At 34.4% G+C, this 21,566-nt stretch overlaps 1 protein-coding gene across 1 annotated transcript in view; it reads right to left on the bottom strand.

Moving 5' to 3' along the window:
• LOC145687615 (T-box transcription factor TBX20-like) overlaps positions 1–21,566 on the bottom strand; it is a 209,383-nt gene that overhangs the window by 9,431 nt on the left and 178,386 nt on the right. Inside the window, exon 5 of the mRNA XM_081761084.1 lies at positions 14,245–14,321. Within this exon, the coding sequence (XP_081617210.1) occupies positions 14,245–14,321 (77 nt within the window). The remainder of the gene's footprint in view (positions 1–14,244; positions 14,322–21,566) is intronic.

Below are 21,566 nucleotides of genomic sequence, written 5' to 3'. Positions count from 1 at the left end.
TGTTAGTAAGTAGTTTGTATTTGCTGTGAAAATCTGCTTTCTTTTAAACTTATACAACATCGTTCGAAGTGGACCTAAATATCCATAACAACATATAGGCCTACATACATAAGCACTATCTTTGATTTAATTACAAAATGGATGTGACTATAATTATTAATTGTTTTGAACTGTGTCGTATTGTTAAATTATAATTTAAAATTAAAATTAGAGAGTAGCTCAAATGTGATCATCATTATCATAATAATAAAAAAAACAGTTTAGGCTTTCTCTTGTGGCCTTTGGCCCGGGTGATCCGAGTTCGATAGCTGGTGAGAGCTCGTGTGGTTTGGATCCCACGTCTCACATTGCCTCATTGCAGAAAGGGATGCTAAACTCGTATCGAACCAACCAATGAAAAAGCTTTTTGCCATCAATGGAAGTTGACTTGCTAAAATTTGAGAAATTTTCGTACACTGTCCAACTCAACAAATAGTTTTTACCTTGACATAGAAGTTATATATTCTTATAGTCGTCAATTATGCAACGTTTCTTTCCTTCTTTTTCCTTCCACCACAATTTCTTTCAGGATACAATTTCTTGTGAAACAACGTCTTAACGAAGTCTCATCTTCTCCTTTTTAGTTGCCTCCAATATTTTTTCTTTCTCTTTTGCACTATTTCTAACATTTCCTTGTTGGCCTTCTGTTCAACTCAGCTAATTCCCTTATTCTTCCCTATACCGTCTAGGCTTCACTTTTTCGTAATGTCTATATATTTCTGCTCCGTTTCATTTTACATCTATACAGTATTAATAATAATTAAAAAAAAAAAAAATTCCTGAACATTTCTCCTGTCATTCGTACCCTTTATTTTATTTCCGGTTTACATTCCAAATGCTCACTAATAGTTAATACCACATGAGTATCGAGGATTTATCATTCGCTTTGCTATCTCAAATATAACTTTTATACTTGCCACTGTACAATATAAGTATTATGAAGTTTTTAAATTTAACATGGAAAGTTATTGTTAGCCTTACAGTTTCTTTAAAAAAATATAGTAAAGTAATATCGGTTGCACAGGTGGTATATTTCGTTTTAAAACTGCACAGCCTTGTGCGGCGTTTACTGTTTTTATTAACATTAACAACCACGAAACTGTATAGTATCTTATTTGTCCCTTCCTTTACTGAGCTAATTTGCTTAAAACAGGTCATCTCTTTAAACAAGACATCAACATGAAATACACTAATCAGTTGAGTTGATTTTTGAGTTTAATGTCCCTTTCAGCAGCGAGGCTATATGAGACGGGATTTACTGATTAACGTATGATCTGAACCACATGAACTCCTGCCGGGTTACATTCATCAGATTAGCTTATTGAATGAAATTAAGTTTTACGTCCCATGTTATGCCGGTTAGGCTAAAGGAGACGGTGATTATGAGAAATGAATGAAATAGTGGAAAGAAAGTAGAAGGAAACGGGAGAACCCAGGAGCATAGTGTATGTCCACCACAAAGTTCAAGCGGCGCGAACTGGGATCGAACCAGAGACCCCAAGCACCGAAGGTGAACGCTCCTTAAGTGTAATTGATTTTCCGTGAAATATTACTTGACTAATGAATCCTATCGTCAATAGACTAATTAAATCGAACTAACTTTGTCTTGTCTGCTACCTGCATCTATCTGCTCTCTGGTAAGTTATCTGGCCTCAAAATTAGTCAACGAATACACATAGCTCTTTTTATTTATGTAAAGATAAAATATTACTCCCTCTATTGGTTTGAAGCTTAAATTATGCTATTATCAAATATTGTCTTCCCCTTTGTTATATAAATACGTTGAAAGAACAAAATGGCACTGTGGCACTGCATCATTTGTAAATCACCCATAACTGAATATTTTCTTTCACTTTATTTCGTTGTGAAATAGAAAATAATAATGGTAAAATATTTTCCGTTCCTCGGAGTTCAGTATCTTTCTATTGTAGTAAAATCGAAAATATATATTGGACCTGATGGACATCTGGCGACTAGTAAGAAACTTACAAAACGCTAAACCAATTTTCTTTTCTTTTTCAGCAAACATTTGAAATTCTTGTTGGTTGGAAAGAAGTATAGTCAGTGCAGAGAGGGAAAGGAAGACCCCTCTCTCTACACAACCAAAGTAGACAGTTGTGACACATTGAAGAGGCTTGGTTAGAATTCCGAAAGGGGAAATAGTGGCTAACGAAAAGGGGGGGGGGAAGAATGTCTCTTTACGTATATAGGAATCCGAATGAGTTGAAGTTGTTTACAAACCACTGCCACTTACACTCGAAGACTTTGTAAACTTAAAAATGTAAACAAATTCAAGGGTTAAAGCCACACTGTGTATTGACCACTTGTAGCAATTTACTCTTTTATTATGCTATTAGATGAAAAGTATGCGATCACTTAATGTAACAGAATGCCATCTGTTTTTATTTTGAGTTCCTTTTTTTATATTATTAGTATACAAAAGGTATTTGATATTTGAAAGACTATTTTATTTTAAAAAAAATAGAGATTTGTACAAATCTAATCACTTTCCACAAATATATTTTAAAAAATAAATAATTACTTTCTATTTACACTATCTCGAACTAGAATTATACGTGTACTCGCAATTAGGAAGATGCTAGTAATGATCATTGAATGAGATAAAGGTTTCTTTAGTTTTTTTTTTTTTTTTTTTTTTTTTTTTAATGAGGGCTACTTTTACTCCTTAGCTAGTATATTCAACTCAGCGATACCAATTTCCGTATAACTTTGTGGGAGGAAGACGGGGGGACAGGCATTTGTGTTAAATTGCCATATATCCAAGCAAATATCTATATCGAGATTCAGAATGGCTCGGGGAAACTTTGAGAGTACAGGTCCCCTCGTCTCCCTCCCAAAGTCAGCGCCCATGTTCCCAAGATCCCGACCACCCAATACCCTTGTTCCCTTCGAAAGCAAATTTATCATTTTAAAAAATATATTTTTTCTTTTCTCTCTTTGTTAATCGTTTAAGCATATGTTAATATTGTATTCTTATATTAAAAAGTATTAATTAAATCTACGTCAATGTCAAACTTTAGTATTAATAGAAAACATACACATTAATTTATTTTAATAATTAAAGTCTATGAAGAATATTTTATACAATAGATAGAGAAAATAATTACACAAAATTTTAGTCTTGGGGTGGGAAAGAACGTAAAAAACGCTTGCTTACGTAATTTCCCAACCCTGAGATCCCAATTATAGCATGTGGTACCAGTGGCGGAAGGTAAAAACTGGGGGAAGGGTGCAGGCAGACCCCACACTTTGATAGGTATATCATGAGTGTACATATTACAAACTTTCAAAAATAGGAATATACGTAATAGATTAAATTATTTTTGTCACTCAAAAAACTTGGTGGTTAGGCCCCCCTCGGTCCCGGCTAGATCCGACAGTGTGTGGTGCGAAATTCGCTTGAATTTCATTATTCAGTCTTTTTTTTTAACAAAAACTTTTACTAGCTAATGTAAAATCTAAAACGACCGCAAAGGCAGACATGGAGGACTACAGTTTGAGAAACGCTGAGCTGGAGGAACAATGACTCTTATAAAAGTTCAAGAACACTTAAATTTAAAAACAAATAATAAATCCTCCTTGCAATAGGAAAACCAAAGAATTATATTTCTCTATCAAGATTTATGAATACAGTTCATTACAAGATACAGGTGAGTAAAACATTGGCGTCTATGAGGAAGGGAAAAGGCAATTGCCTCTCTGAATTATACATATAATAATAATAATAATAATAATAATAATAATAATAATAATAATATAATAATAATAATAATAATAAAACCTGAAACTTTACTTATATCGGCGGCAAAGTCCGACCCCCTCCTCCAAGAGAAAAACCTCAAATGAAGCTTCTGTGGTAAAAGTAGGCAATTATCTAAGAGGTGACAGAGGACAAAAAGATTTATATAACTTATTTAGGTTTTCTTTAAAAATTACTGTTTCCGCTTGCTTTTGAGTAAAAGGAATATTTGGTTAGTTAGTGGTAATTTAAGTATTATTTGTTTTACTTATGAAATGAATTGCAACCATCGAATGTATGTTAAACAACAATGGAAGAAGACTACGAAACATCTGGCTGAAAAAATTCTTTTTTCTCTTTCGTACCCCTAAGTCGATTAGACGATCTCTTGGGTACGGAATATTAAATACTTTGCTATACTTCGACTGATCTACGAAATTTTGGACACTAAAGTTGATAGGGATCTGTAGTATAAGAACACAAATTATGTTACAGCACAATTACAAATTTATGAAATCTTACAATCTCAAACATAAACTGGCAATTCCGTCTTCAATCAAGAAGCTTTTCTTCCGACTTCGAGACCAATCAAAGTTAAAACATATTTCTCAAAAGCTATGAAAAATTTATTAATTTATATCAAATCATGACCTTTTTGTATTTAAATAGCAGAAACACTAAAAGACTAATCTCTTATCTCTTCAGAAATACAAGGCAATTATACAAAGAAGCAATCTATGTAGTTACTATCATCTACCGGAAGTCTTGGTTAAAATTTATCAGTTAATTCACGTTAAAAGAATTCAAACTGCATCAATTTTACAATTCAAGGCACCAGCAGGGTTAAAAGCGAGAGGGAATGCGGGGGACGGCGTCCTCCCACCTCTAAAAAATATGTACGGCGTCCCTCCAGTTCCTAAAACATTACAATGGGCAAAGATAGGCAGGGGGAGCGGAGTGACGTCTGGTCACTACCTACCGTTCCCCTACCTTTTAGATCTACTTTTACCCCTGGGCACCAGTATGCGTCAAGTGTTATATTTTAGTGTACGGAAACAGGATAGAAGAGCATTATGTTATGGTTTATGATAGGATAGAGTTAATTATAAAATAATCATAAGTTAAGACACTAAATTCTATTGATCTAAAAATATAACTGTATTAGATCTAATTCAATAAATAGAACACTTTTATTGTAAAAAATGCATTCATTAGGAAGAGATATATAACCAAATATATGGCTACTAACTTTGATATACATTGTATTCATTTTTCAAGCAAAACCTTTTTATATATCTTGGATTCTCGTGTTTCTTTTTCTTTCGTTCACATTTTTATTCAGTGCATATGAAACTATTTTAATACGTAATTTCTTCTTTGTTCGCGAACTAATATATCAATTGGATCAAAAATGTAAATTTGTACATAGCCTACAGTAGGTTTATATTGAAATCCGAGAACTCCTTTACAGAGATAAATATATTTTTTGTTTTGTAATTAATTTCAAAAGATTTTTATTCGAAACTATGTTCCTCCGTCGGGGATAGAACTTGCTGGAAACATAATTATAGATACGTGAAAAAAGCAGCTCAAATTTTGTTTATAAGATTACATATTGACAATGGCGTATTTAAGGGGGGCTTCCAGGCTTAAACCCCCTCTTCCGAAATTTTATTTACTATTCTAAAGTAAATGAAATATCTTGAAGAATCTTCACGTTTCCAGGAATAAAGTTAGCGAAGTCCTCCCCAAAATAAAATCGTAAACACGCCACTGCATATTGAATATATAAAGATAAAACTGAAAATAATAACATAGGCCTACACAAAATATGTTTTTCAGGTTTCTTCCTTTTTGGTTTTCGAAAATGAATAAGAAAATGTTATTTTGATTTTTTTAAATTTGGTATTTTCACACAGAGAAAGAGCTCTAATTAAAAAAAAAAATAGGTAGTATGAACTCCACAAAAATGATAATTATTTATTATCAACAACCCTAACAACAGTCATAAACCAGAGGTACGTAGGTCTCTGATTAAGATACCGAAAAAGAAAAAGAAAAGGAAGAAAAATGGAAAAAATAATTTAGTTTAAATATCTGTCATTTTGCAGAACATGAATTCAGGATAAAATATAAAAATTATGTTGTGTCAGTGGAAAATTAATAATAATAATAATAATAATAATAATAATAATAATAATAATAATAATAATAATAATAATAATAATAATAATAATAATAATAACTTTATTTTAAGTGCTATGAACAGCTCATAAGCAAAAATACAGCACTATGTTAAAATTATTATATAATCATTTTAAACAGACCAGAAATTATATAACATAAAATTACTATTAGAGCAGGATAAAGCCTTTGTCAGAAGAGTAATATATTAAAATTATAAGGTTCAAACTGATATATAAAACAAAAAATAAAAGAAAGCTGTCAGTCTCAAAATATACGATTAAAAGAACTATGCAAATTATAGTCTCATTTAACTACCATTTAAAATAATGAAAAGACCTTACTTAAAATTTGACCTTGACATGCAGAAATCTCTTTCACTTACTGTCATATTTTAACGTAAAAGACTAGTTCTTTGAGTAAAAGATTATAACATAAAAATACACTGAATATACACAATAACAATAAAATAAAGATAAGCAGCTAGAACCCTTGTCATAAAGTTAAAACTGTTTAATTTTGTAAGAAATGCTCTGATATTTCTCCTAACATTTGTTCATTTTAAATTGTAGGACATTGTCATCCTTCTTAGTATTTCACGTTTTAAGTTTAATGCAACCAATGTCGATTGATTCCTACTATAAGTCGGCACTCTTATTCCTATATTTTCTAAGCAATATTCGCTACTATATTTATTTTCCAACACCATTTGAATAAATAATTTATCAGTAACTTTCCTCCTTTCCGATAGTTCTTGAAGCCCCCAAAATGTTAACCAATATCCATATTCATGTGCATAGTAATCTTTTTTCATTTTATAACACAGTAGCCTTACGAAACATTTCTGTACAGCTTCGATTTTGTTAACAAGTGTGTTGGATAGACTATTCCAGACAACTGAACCAAATTCCAATTTAGATCTAACAAGTGTCTTATATAAGTATACATACGAACTACCATTTATAAAATCAGGCCATTGATAAAATATAAAACCTATTTTTTTCCTTGCTGATTGCACAACGTCATTTATGTGATTAGCAAATTTTAATTGTCTGTCATACAAAATACCGAGATCTTTAATTTGCTGAACTTTGTCTATTGTTACTCCATTGATTTTATACTTGCTAACAAAATATTGAGTTTTATTAGTGAATGTCATATGTTTAGTTTTCTCAGAGTTGATCATTAAAAAATTATTTTCACACCAATGATTTACTGTATCTAAATCTTTCTGCAGCAGATAATTATCATACTCATTATTAACTACTCTAAAAAGCTTTATGTCATCTGCGTATAAAAGTATTTTTGAGTATTCGACTTTCGCTGGTAAATCATTGATAAATAGAGAAAAAAGAAGTGGCCCCAGGGGAGATCCCTGAGGTATCCCCTTCCCTATTTGACCTTGACTAGATTTTACATTCCCTATCTTTACTTTAAAAGTTCTATTTGATAAGTAACTTTCAAACCAATTAATATATGACAATGATAGGCCAATGTTTGATAACTTACTTAGAAGTAATTTGTGATCAATGGAATCAAAAGCCTTTGACATATCGATATATATAACATCTACCTGTAGATTACTTTTCAGTGCAAAGTATGTATAATCAGTAAAATGGATAAGATTTGTTGCAATTGATCTACCTTTATAGAAACCATGTTGCATATCACTTAATATATTCTTTACATTAAAATATAAATGTTTGTGCACAATTATTTCAAAAATCTTAGAGAAAACACTTACTAAACTTATAGGCCTATAATTTTTAACGTCATTTTGATCACCATGTTTGTATATTGGCACTACGTATGACTGCTTCCATTTTGAAGGAAATATTCCAGTCTTTAACGACGCGTTATATATGTTTACTAAATTTGACGCTACTTCATTGCTACAGCCTTTAATTACATAATATGGAACGTTATCAGGTCCAGGTGTAGTACTCCCTTTAATTTTACTAATTGTTTCAATTACATTTTTTTGCGTAATGGATGGAATACAAATCGACATATAATTATCATTATTTTCTGTCAGTTTCGTAACCTTACATCTTTTACTTTGGTTGGAGTCAAAATTAAAAGAATTATAAAATACGACTTTAAAACATTCTGCTATGTCAGTAATTTCTAACAATGATATATCATTATACTTCATCTGTTTTGGTATTTGTTTATTGTGTGATTTTTTGAAAGATCTCCAGAAGTACACACTGTCTTTACAAATACTGTTCTCCAATGATAAGAAGTAAATTTTTCTAGCCTCAAGATATTTCTTTCTGACCACCTTTCTTAAGTCGGAGTACCTCTGATACCAAATTTTATTATTTGATTGTCTAGCCTTTACAAAATATTTTGTTTTCTTATTTATCAATGATTTAAGATCTCTAGTCATCCACGGGTCTCTATATGTTGTATTATTATTATACAGCTTCTTCGGTACGTAAGAATCAAAAACTTCGTGTATATTGTCATACAAGGTTTCAGACATTTTATCGACATTGTTGGTAGGATCATTAATTTCTTTTATATTCTTTATTCCGTAATAAACCTGTAAGAAATCCGCTTTCTTAAAGTCATAATTGCTGGTCTGTTTTGTATTCTTTTGAAAGTTATTATTTCTTATAATATTCCATGAGTACACAAATGGTGGGTGAAAAAGATCAATTTTTGTAATTGGTTCAACATTAAAATTTATTGCACTATTTTCTATATTCGTAAGTAACAGGTCCAATACTTTATCCTTATTCATGACATCGTATGACTTATTTAGCTGATTCAATTGAAGAATAATAATAATAATAATAATAATAATAATAATAATAATAAACTCATTGGGTTTGAAGTTTGCGAAGAGATATGATCGGTCACGAAGCGTTTATTTGAGTAGTGTGTGATTAAACTCATATATATTTTCTATATTTCTTTCTCAATGTCCAACAATTATACCCCGAGGCTAAGGAATACAGTGATGATAATACACGAACTATTTGAATGGGGGGGGGGGGTGAGCGGAAGAACCCCAAGGAAATTCACGCACACAGTATTTGTTCACCACAAACCCCACTTGGCAAACCTGAGATCGAGCCAGGGACCTGACGCAAACATTTAAAATTATGTGCCACAGCAAGGAATCAAACCCAGACCTACATTGAAGAAAGGCATTTGTGCTCACCAGCTTGGTTACATGCAAACATAATAATAATAATAATATCAAAAACAAAAGAAATTTTGCTTAGAAAATTCGAATTTTTATTTTTGGTAAAAAAAAAAAAAATCTTTAGCTTAATCCCTGGGCTGAACCATACAAAATAAAATAGCTTATATTCGAGTACGGTATGATCTTGTTCTCTTCAAATCGTCAACACCGGTAGTCATATGTGTTCGTGTTCGTGCTCGGTGGTTAGATTCACAGCTGGCCGCCAGCAATAACGCCTCTTCACCGTCTCTTTATTCACATGTGCTAAGAGATTTCCGACTTATGCAAAGAAAGCTTTCACTGGCTTTATATTTCCAAAGTCAGCAGCAGTCAATAGATTAGAATAGAATATCAGATTTGTTTTTATAGCATAATACCCACAAACTTAAAAGTGACAATATTCTATCATTATTTTGTACTGAATCCCCTTGAGTAAGCGATATGGAACTTACACAAACGAACGAACGAGATGAAATAAACAAATAACCAGCTTAATTTCTTGTAATATCTACATTATTTTGCACGATATTAAGAGTGATTTGTTCTCAAGGAGACAGACAATTTTATTCTCAAAATAGAAACTCTTTGGTTAATTTACTTATGACCTAATTTTGCTAATTAAAAGCCTTGTGATCTCCGTTTGACAATTTTAAGTACAGAGTACTCTTTTGTGATTCTTTATGCAAATAGAGAGCAAATTGTTACAATTATATTTGATGTCAAAACGTTATTGTATTAGACTGTCAAATTCTTAACCTGAAATTGAAGATTTCAATATTCTGATGCTGACGCTGTTTCTCGCAGAGTGGCATAGAATTTGGTGTTACGTATTCACTACATAATTCAATAACGTAACAAGTTCATATCTGTTCGAAGTCTTCTAAACCAGCAAAATGTCAATTTCAATGGAAGAAATTAGCTTCTTCATGTATGCAAATGAAATACAAAACCAGAGAGAAAAGCGGTTGATTTAGTTAGCTTAAAGGTATTAATTGAATACAGTACTAGATAGCAGTGCAAATAAATAAAGCGACACGGATGCTTATTCACATTAAAGAAACATTATTATAAGACAGTATCATTATTAGTTGTATCTAACATATCAGTGATCTACACAGTAGACCTATAACATCATATAATGAACTGCATCTACTATCTTTTCAAGTTACCTAAATCATCTACAAGACCTTAATTTAAAATCTATATATTAAAACGAAGGTAACCATACATTGCAAGTCGTATTGTAGGTATTGTTTGAGATTTTTAAAATTTTTTAATTTTTTTTTTTAATGGCGGAAGAAAGACAAAATGTGAAATCTTTTGAAGAGATGGAATTTCTCCACTAATAAGTAACCGGAGATAAATAAGTGACGTTATTGACAAAAATGTACAAATTAATTATAGTACCTTAAATGACGTATATGACATTTTGCATGGTTGCCAGCAATTCACAATTTTCTGTACTGTCTAAAACCTATGGTAAAGGAATTTCCATATAAAATAAAATCATGGAGATTCAGTTAGGCCTATATGAATTCTTTATGTATTTCCTTCTTTTCATTCTTGTGTTTTCCCCTACTTCGATTGTGAACATTTCGCACCTTGTTTTGAAAGACATTCATTCCCAACAAGCCATGCGTAAGTACAATATGAAACTGTGAGTAGCATAATTAAACATATAGGGTGACACAGGGATGTAACTAACGTATACTTATTCAATATGTGGAGAATATAAGGGTGGGTGTACGCTAATGTTTTTTGAAAACTTTTATAGGAAAGAAAAAAATAAACAACTGACAATAGAACGTTTACGTTGTCAAAATTCCCAATATCATTGTTATTGTTTACAATAAATTATTAAAGAAAATCAATTAAATTAAAATGCATCTACCGGTATCCTTTAACATTTGTCTAGAAAACAAATTATGCGATTATAAACGCCCGTCAAGAATTTTAGCTCTCCATTTTGAAGAGCTCTTATATTCAACATGGCAATGATATATATGCTAATTGTTTGTTTTGGATGAAAAGACTTGAGTAATACATTTGAATGAGTATTGTTTGTATTTTAACTGAAATTTCACTCGTATCCGCGTATGAACCAATGACTCTTACAATGATTATAGAGAAAGGTTCATAGGGTTTGGTGAAAAAGTAAAAATGGCCATATTGGCGCAAAGGCGTTGAAGTTTTAGCCATCGGCCATTTTAGATTCGGTGCCACCATCTGGTGTAACATGCTGGAACTATGGGTTTGCTGGCGGGAGCAGTTGTGTCTGACGCTATAGGTGCTTGAGTGTTATCAAATGGCGCCGAAAATCAACCGGTATCGGAAGGATTACGTAATGACTTTTCCATGCTAAGTTTTCGTATGTATGCATTGTGAAACAGTACCGGGAAAATGAGTTAATACTTGGGGTGAATACTGTGAAAGTTGTTGTGGCCCGTTACACACAACAGGCTCCCCTTGGGAAACATTCACTCACGAAAACCATCAGAAGAAGGAATGCAAGCGAAGTGATACCTGTAGTGTTAAGGGGGATCCATCGATTGACGTGCTAAGAAAATCCCCCGACGCCACGCGATACGGGCTACAGAAGCCGCCTAGCACCGTCAACTGTGATCAAAACAATTCACAAGTGCCTCAAGTTGAAGTGTGTACGGAAGGCTCGTGTACATCACCTGCTACCGCGTCACTTTTACGAATATAGGACGAACTGTAGGAAATTGTACGACAAGTACCTAGCGGGTTCCAAATGGAAGAGAGTTGTAACAATGGATGAATCATATGTCATCTCACTACTGGTGGTCACATTCGAGCGATCACATACCGTGACATTGACAGTAAGGCGCAGCAACTTTGCACATCAGTGCAGGAAAAATTTCCCTCGTGTCTTTGTGGTTGTTACGAGATTCTTATATGCGGTTAAGTTGATGATATGCAAGGTGGACAAAAACGTGAATGGGAATGCAAGATACTTCCAAGAATCCATTGTGACATCTATCTATTGGAGAGATATCCCACAATTGCATGCAATGGACGCGAACCAGGCGATGATTCATATGGACAAGGCTTCGTGTCATACCGCCAGAACATTACTACGTTTTTATCCGGAAATGGTAGAGAAATTAAGAATTTGTGTCATTCCGTTTGAAGACATTCCTGTGAAAAGCCCAAATGGATTTTTGCGCATTTGGACTGTTGAAATGAAGTCTTCAACATCGCCACCTGTGCACCCTGGATGCTCTATGGTACGCTTGCAGAAAGGAGTAGGACAGAACCGCCTGTTCCCATGCCTGTTCTGCGTCGGAGCTTGTTGCAATGGAAGCTGCGATGCCGTATGATAGTCCACAATGCTGGGATCGAATAGAACACGATCAGTGGTGGCGGGTCGTATCTCTTAAGGTGAGTACATAACAAAAATGGTCGGATATAAAGCGAACAACCTTGTGTACAGCACTTTCTGTAAGACAATAGTATTTTTAGTGCCCTTTCTCCTCCTAAATCCAAACTGTTTTTTCCTATATTCCCTTATTTCTTTGGCCATATAACTTATTCGAAGTAAAATTTTGTCTGTATGCGACACGAGATGAATAGTTATATACTCGTAATATCTTAGCCACTTAATATCTTAGCCAATGACATCCATCACTGCTCTACTCTCCCAATCCTTCTTACGTATTTTTGTTTGCCGAAGAAAAATGAACGATCAGCTGTGAAGAATTTATAACGATTACATAAGAATGCTTTTCTTTTTAAAGTTTCTGAAGTTAGTCTAAAAGTTGAATCATGATTAGGAAATTTAAGCGGTGTTTTCCTTCTCTTTCTTTTCTTCTTATTCACCTAATGTGTGGCTATTAATATTTAATGGACATAATCGAATATGTATTATAAGAAGAAGAAGGGCCGCGAGAGACTAAGAGAAAGAAGAATACTAAAACAGAATAGATATAAGAATTACTGCACCACACACACACAGACACAATTCCTGCATTATCATTATCAACATCACTTTTTCGTTTTTATTTTTCGGTGCCCTCAGAAAGGTGGAGAAGGAAAAGGAAATAAAAGGCAACAAAACACTTTAGTATAACTATTAAGGTTAGTGTTGCCCGTGATAATGTTTGATGCGTGTCTATAATAATGAAGAGCAAGTGACTTGGATTACCCCATATTAAAAAAGGGGGAGAAAGCTCTGCAAATTGAAATCAATTTCGCTCAATTTGAACGCGTGGAAATAATACAAGCTAATCTGTGTTGTTATACAGAATGAAGACTTGTAAGGAGGGGGGGGGGAAAGCACTCCCTCTTCACACACACACACATACATTAATGGAACATTCATCCATTCTAAACCATACAAACAGCGAAAGAGAGAGAGAGAGAGAGAGAGCGTGAACAAATTTATATGGTGTCTCTTCCCTTTGGCTGCTCAATATCTCCCATTTCCCCAATTACCCCTACTAGATCCACCACATCACTTACTTAAGTTAATCTTATATTTCAAGCATTTATTTCCTTACATGTGTACTCAGTACAAGATTAAAATAGTGTGTGCGAAGAATGATGTTTTAAAAATAATGTTTTAGATTCTGGTTCTTATTCTGTCTACCCCCCCCCCCTTCTCATTTTCCTACGTCTTGCCTCTTTACCAAGCTAACTAGCACGGAAACAAACCACCTCCACCCCACTTCTTCGTTGTTTTTTTTTTCTTAAACGTTTCCTTGGAAGTGTTGTGTGTGCCTTTATGCCCGTCGGCTCGTCTTTGAAGATGAAACAAGACCGCCACACACACAGAAAACACGGAACAGATCTAAGCAAAATTGTAGTAATTATTAAAAAAAAAAAAAAAAAGGAAAGATTAGGACCATGTTTGGGAGGATGGGGTTTGTTTAGAGAAGGGAATGGGGAGGAATGATTATTACTACTACAAGAACAGAGCAGATGCGGTGCGATGATGCACCAATATTCACTCACACCACTAGGATACTGTCTTTTTACATGCATAAATACGAAAATAGATTTGTATATACATGACGATATATATATATATATATTCTCTTACCTTTCGAACTCGGTGAGTCTGGATGAATCCCTGAAGCCCTTGGCGAAAGGATTACTGTCGATCTTCAACTTCGTGATCTGAAATTTAATTTAAGAAAAAGAATGAAGAATTTAATAACTACAAATTGCTACTATTTAAGAAAAAAAAAAGAAGAAAGCTAAAAAGAAAATCGCAACTGTAAAACAACAACTGCACAAAATTTAAATGGCAAAATTAAACAATTACAGCTATTTTTGTTCAATGGAGGTTTAAAAGGGAAGTACGAAAACTAATAAATTAATGTAAGATTCTAAAAATGAAGAAAGTCCCCAATATAATGTAATAAGGATCTTAAGAAAATTACATTCATTTTCCTCTCCCTCTCAAAAACAAAATCAATGTTAAAAAGAATATACCATATGACTTCTCAGTAACCAGAGATGTTTATGTATCTGAAAATATAACAAGATCATTTGTTAAATAGGTAAGATGAATTCAAATTTCAATAGAGATTAATTATACTGTATCTCCTTTTATTGTGGTGGACAATATCGTATCCGTGGGTTTTCTCGGGAATACCCCCTGTTTCCTACCACATTTTCATTCCACCAATTCTTCCATTATCATTCACTTGCCTTAATCATCGTCTCCCTTAGCCTAAAGGACATAATCGTGGAACATTACACTGAAAGATTTAATGTAATTTTTCCTTGTCACTGTATATTCTATGTTACCATCAGTGGCGTACGTAGAATTTCTTCAAGGGGAGGTTCAAGCACGCAATTTCATATACTTTCAGGACAAGCATGATTCTCGTAATATATATATATATATATATATATATATATATATATATATATATATATATATATATATATATATATATATATATATATATATTTGTAGTAAATGTTTATTTTTTTCAAAATACTTTGCTCAAGTACGGGTGAAAACCAGAAGCCCTTTGCATACGCCACTGGTTAACCATGGAAGTCAAACAACAAAATATACAATCTGCTAGTTAATAACAGTTTTTTTTTTACATATAAAATACATAAATACACAATCTATTCTAGCAGTAAAAAGACTATCAATTTGAGAAAGAGCAACAAACTTTTTAGCGCCAAAAATATTTTTTTCTCGAAAACTACGCATCAGAATTTAAGGTGACCCATACCGTTTTGTTCAGGTTATTGAGATCTATCGATTGGTAGTTTTATATTTGACTTTTTTTTTCATTTTTGCGTTAAATAATAATGATAATATATTAGAATTTTCTAACCTGTGTGTACAAGCACATTTCATTTTTTAAACTATGATAAACTATTATTGTTCCAATCTTGAGAGAAAAAGTGAAGGCAAAGCGGTACGGGAAAAGGAGCAGATAGGTGAAGATTGAAGAAATGAATCTTTTGGTGGTGTATATAATGTTAGTATGAGTCTCTCTCTCTTGATTGTTTGTTTGTTTGTACAGTGCCTGTTATATGACAGCTCCCGCGCGGCTACAGAGTGAGAATGATTGTGTATATTTTTGCTATGTGTAGTAGTAGTTTTGTAGCTCGTGCCACTATGTTAAACAACACACACAAGAACCCTCCTGGATAGGTAGAACCCGAGCCGCGCTCTCTTAGAAAAGATATGACTTGGCAACATCGACGAGTTGCCGAGAAAACCTATCCTGCTCGTTTCCATGGTAGCGGAAGAAGTGAGACGCAAGGCGTTAGCGACTAGGGTGGGCCAATTACTTCTACATGGGAGGGAGGGCGTGTCATGCTATATAGCCAGGAAAAAGGAGCAGGGCTTCCCTTTCTTCAATTTTTTCTCTCTCTCTTCTTCTCCGTCGTGAGATGCCAAGGAGGAGAGTTGGCAAGCCGAGGAAAATACTTCCTCTCCTTCTCCATCATCTTCCCCCACTCCAACTTGTTCGTTCCTCTCGGATGCAGCGAGAGAAAAGCCAGTATTTCCAACTATGAAATTTAATAACTAATTTAACCACAGTCCAAAATTAATCGTAATTAAAATAAATTATTTGATGTTAAAGACTATTACTGGCCATACAGCTTTTTTTTTTTTTTTTTTTTTTTTTAGCCGAGTGATAAGTGGTTTTGCATTTTGGATCCCATTTCATTACATCTGGCTTCTCAAAATGTTCATTATCTTTCAATTTAAGTAGCTTTCCGATTGTCTCACAACGGTGGAATGCCACTGAGAATTAAGAACTTTCCTGGGATTAATTATGCTCTCCCACAGGAAATTGAACCCGGAACCTCGTACATCAAAGGCATTGGAGCTAACACTAGACCAGCGAGAAAGATTGTGGTTAAGCTAGAGTGTATCATATCTGTGCATACAAACCTTGACAGAATAATAAACAGGTACCGGGTTCGATTCCCGGTAGAGACACACAGTCGAAAAAGTATTAAAGCTTTTTCAATCCAGCCATCTTGAGTGAGGTTTTTCCTGGGTTTCCCTCACTCACATGAAGCAAATGCCGGGATGGTACATAACATGATGGTCCCAGGCTGCTTCTTTCATTCCCCAATCCTTTCTTCTTTCCCTTTTCCCGGATACTGTGCTCTCCAAAGAACGTCATCTCTCATAGGTGACGGGCTAAATGGTCATAGCTGCATTAGAAAGCCTAGAAATATAAATCCTAAATCCTTCTTTCTGTTCTGTATCATAAGTCTAATTCCGAAATATTTTCATGAATATTTCTAAGAAAAAAGTCAGTATCATTAGAAGAATATTTTTGCTAATTCGAAGAAATTAATTTAATATACGTATGCATTTATAAATCTAGGATAATTGTTCCAATATGTTATTTCGATTTTTTCTTTGTTCTACCTGTGTTCTAAAATTACTTTAAAAAACGCTTTACAATACGAAAGAAAATAGGTACTGTACGCGAAACCATACTGTCCCTTCCTTTCGCAAGAGATTTACGTATTATAATCATCCAGTTAAGTGAGCACTTCTTTGGTATATGTGGTTTCAATTTATGTGTAAACATGAACATTTTCAGTGTCAACTCATTTACGACGCGTCTGTGAGGAGCTGTTTGCATTACGGTAGTTGAAAGTCGACCCACTGTTTACTCAGTAGCCAGTTGAACATGCGTGCTGTGGCCGGCCATAGCATTTTCCGTAGGCTTCCAGGCAGGAAAATTATTTACACGTTACTGTCGTTATTGACCAGCAAGTTGCTATTTCATTACCCTTTTTTCTCTCTCACCGATCCTTCGATTGATGGCAACATGGTTGTTTGATATTCTTTCCTTCATTCAAGAAAAATATTTATCTCGAAAAGCGGTCTCTTCATTTTAATTACGAGGCACATACAGAAAGTAACTTTCCCACGCGTCCCGTAGCTAGGAGACCCTACGTTGCGCGAAACGATTGCATGCACGTGAGAGAGTAAGGTCTTGGCATGGCGCATGCGTCAGCGAAACTTCCCTATTGCTCTCAGTAGCGTCGTGGTAGTGGTTGAAGACGGAGGTTCCTATTCCAGCTCCCGATGCATTTGAAGTGCAAGCACTGATAAAGTTATTTGAATGCACAGGGCATAGCGCCGATTGAAATATATCGTCAGCTGCATCGTTGCAAAAAAGTCAATGCTGACTCCATGCGCCTTCCTTTATGTTCTGGAGTCAGTTGCTTCGGCACCCACCTGGCACACAACTTCTTGAACAACAGGCGCTCCGTGACAATGGTATTCAATAAGGAGCGAGAAATCTGAGGGAACAGCTTTCTCATGACGTTAGGTCCATAGACCTGATACAGCTGACGATGGATTTCAATCGGCGCTGTGCCCTATGCATTCAAAAACTTTATCACTGCTCGCATTTCACATGCGGGAGCTGGAATAGGAACGTCTATCTCCAACCAATGCCACAACGCTACTGAGAGCCAGGGAAGTTTTGCTGACGCTCTGGATGCACCTCATAATTAGTTAATGTATCAAAATTCATTGAATCTTTTTTTTTTTCTTAAAAAAAATAATAAAAGAAACAATAAAAGCAAAATGAATATAAGGAAGTCAGCCATAGTTTATATTGAGAGAAAATTAAAAATCTGTCAGCATGGCATACTATCGGATTCGAACCCGCCACCTTCTAATTGCAAAATCACTAGCTTAGAACGCAAATATTTTCCCGTAACACTTTTTGATGGTCTAGTGTACAGCGCTCTAGTTTCGCATATATGGTACCGGATTCGATTCCCGGTGGGAGGGCATTGAATGCACTACGGTGGTTTATATCCAATCTAAAACTGTAAATCCTCGTCTCATGTGGCCGCAGTGTTTAAAAGGAACGTTAACCTTCATCAACAAGAACAGCAAGGTTGTAAGATATCCAAGATATCCTCTACTACTTAACCTTCTAATAAAACACTAATTTTAAATGTTTTAGTACATAGATAGGTAGCTTTCGAGTTTCTTATGTTTACTAGATGCCTTCTTTCTTTTATCTCTGTTGTTCGCACTTCTTTATCAGGGACACACACTCAGTATTCTGCCGTATCACATACCCTATTATCAATAATAATATAGCTCCATGTTCTTCAATGTCCAAGTCTTTGATCAGTATACTATAGATCTTGAATTATTCGTGTTATCATATTCTTTCGTACAAGGTAATACAACTTCTCAAGCCCAGTAACTTTTTTCGCATATCTCATTTTCTCCTCTTTTTATCTTTTAATTATTGTATTCCATGTTTTGTTTTCATTTTACATTCTTATCATTTTCTTTCTTTCTTTCTTTCTTCAGTGGTTCGTTTAGGCGTGCAAGAAACTCTCGAACTCTTTCTTATGTATTATGACTGTACTGTTAAAGAAAGTGTCCGTCTGACAATTGGACATAACACGTGATGCGTTGGAGGCGCTGCTACCGTAAGCTCTGTGATAATAGAGACAGCAGCTCTGACGAGAAACTTAGAACATTTTACAAGTATAAGTCTATAATTGTAATAATATCACAAGATAACTTATATGATTTCCAAATTACAGAAAAATAGTACTTGGCATGTTCGACAGGAGATTCAACATTCAACTGCTGGCAACAGCGCGATCAGTGACCTAGCTGCTTACACATAGCGTGAAACAATAGGGCTACTATAGGTGTAATGATTGGGGAACAACCCTCTTCTTTCATTTGTTACAGCATGTGTAGCTGTCAGACGTCAGCTTTCCTTAACCATACAATAGCTATATCAGTAGTAAATCTTAGTGCGCAGAAAAACTTGCCGTTAACATTTATCTATACTGATCTCACTAGCTGAAAAAATGAATTTTCTATGTAAATGTTTAACACGTAGCTAAATGTTGAAGACTGCTACTAAATCTTGCTTCCTGCTTTTCTCGCCATAAGCTTGACAATATTGCCGCATATATGATAGGTCTATCGATCATACAACTTGAAGTTGCAACGGTACTAAGATCCACACTTGATGGGACCTTAACTAAACTCCATGTGAGCTAAATTAACGTCTCGCGTGAACTAATGTGAGCGCGATGCGCTTTTGCCGAATTTCTAGTGAAAAATTAGCTTTCCGTGAGCGAATATTGCAACATGTTAACGACACTATAGAACATAAACATACAGCTAGCCTGCCGAAGCGTTCTTCTACATTATCACGTTGGCAACGTTGCTTTAAGCGGATTGGTTGACGAGAAAGTTGCTCAAAAGTTCAAACGCCAATTTGGCTGCTGTGCACAATACATAACATATCATAATAGAACTACACAGCGATTCGGTTACATGAGTCATGAAACTTCTTCATTTTATTCCTTTTTTTTTATTTTTTTATTTTTATTTTTTTTTTTATTTTTTTATTTTATTTTATTTTTTTTTTGTCTCGTATAGTGGCTGTACAAGATTTTTTTATGGAATTGTTTGAATTCAGTATTTAGCTTTCCAAAATAGCTTAGATGTAATATTTGGATTTTCTGTGCTCTACTATACTATAAATTCCTTTCCCTTGGGGCCTATACCTCTAACTGATTTTTTCCATCACTTTTTCAGAAGCTTCGGTTGGCAACTATGAGTCCAATATCTGGTAGCCAGGAGCCGGGATCGTCGTCGACAGGAGTATCCCTGGAATTTCCCCTTTAACATATTGCACCTAACTCACTCACAACCCTCCTCCACTCTTTTCTGTGTTTCTACACACACATATCACACTTTACGCATCCTCATACCCCCCACACTACGTTTCTCCTACTATGTCTTTTTTTTTTTTAACACACTTCGTCTTGTAACACAGGCGCCTTCTGTGAACCCGTCCTGTCTCATTTAAAAACTATTATTTATGTTTGGTTTTGCCTACATGGCATAGAATAGAAGCGTCTCCGAAAGAGGAAAGAAAAAAAAAGGTTCCAACGAAGGATTGACACTTGTGTTTCATATAAGAGTAAGACCATAATAAATAAAAACAATAAAAATGAAAATAGCAAGAAAGACAATATTCAGCTATGGTAAGGGAAAAAGTTATATACTGTGGCAAACTTTAGGAAGAGAAAATATCTCTGTCCTTGCCAATTTTTAAAGAGAGTATGCTCTGCTTCACTCTGAAAATGTGACATTTAGTTTAACGTCCAACGTTTATGCAAGGTTAAATAAGACTTTGATAATGAGAAATGAATGAAATTGTGGAATCAAGAAAGTGGGAGGAAGCGGGAGAACCCCCAGAAAACCCACGCACAGAGTGTTTGTACACCACAAAGCTCCCTTGGCGCGAGCTTGGATCGAACCAGGGACCTCATGCACCAGACGTGAACGCTCTATCACTGACAAACCGCGGCCCCTTTTTGGAAAAAGAATCTGATAATGAAGTCCAAATTGTTAGATCGTGTATTCTAGTTCAATGATACTCAGTCTGAGGTAGGCGTCTAGTTCTATTCCGTAACTATTTTTTAAATATTTATCGCATGATTTTCCTGTTTATAGTAAAAGTATTGGCTTATTTGATTAATAACTAATAATATTTATAATTTATTTTTGATATGATTACCTGCAACTTGAATTAAGGATATCTTAAAGATGTTAAGGGCAAAGTAAATTATCTCAAATTAACGTTCAACATGTTTCTTCCATATATTTTCCCCTAATTCGTGTTCTAGCTGGATTTGAGTTTAACGTCCTGTTCAACAGCGTGCTTATATATGACATAAACCTAGTACCGGATTCAATACCAGAAAAATATGTTTAATCTTCTACTTTATTCCTCTAGTACAACCGGAAGTGGTAGAAATGTACTACCACTTCCGGTTTGAATATTGTAATATTTGTTAGAGTAACGGTAGACGGATTTTTTTCTCACCATTTTTTTATTATTATAAAAGATG

The sequence above is a fragment of the Thermobia domestica genome, chromosome 1 (assembly GCF_964235325.1).
Source record: "Thermobia domestica chromosome 1, izTheDome1.hap1.1, whole genome shotgun sequence".
Classification (NCBI taxonomy): domain Eukaryota; kingdom Metazoa; phylum Arthropoda; class Insecta; order Zygentoma; family Lepismatidae; genus Thermobia; species Thermobia domestica.
The sequence above is the reverse complement of the archived record's forward strand: the minus strand, read 5'-3'. Positions and strand labels throughout refer to the sequence as shown.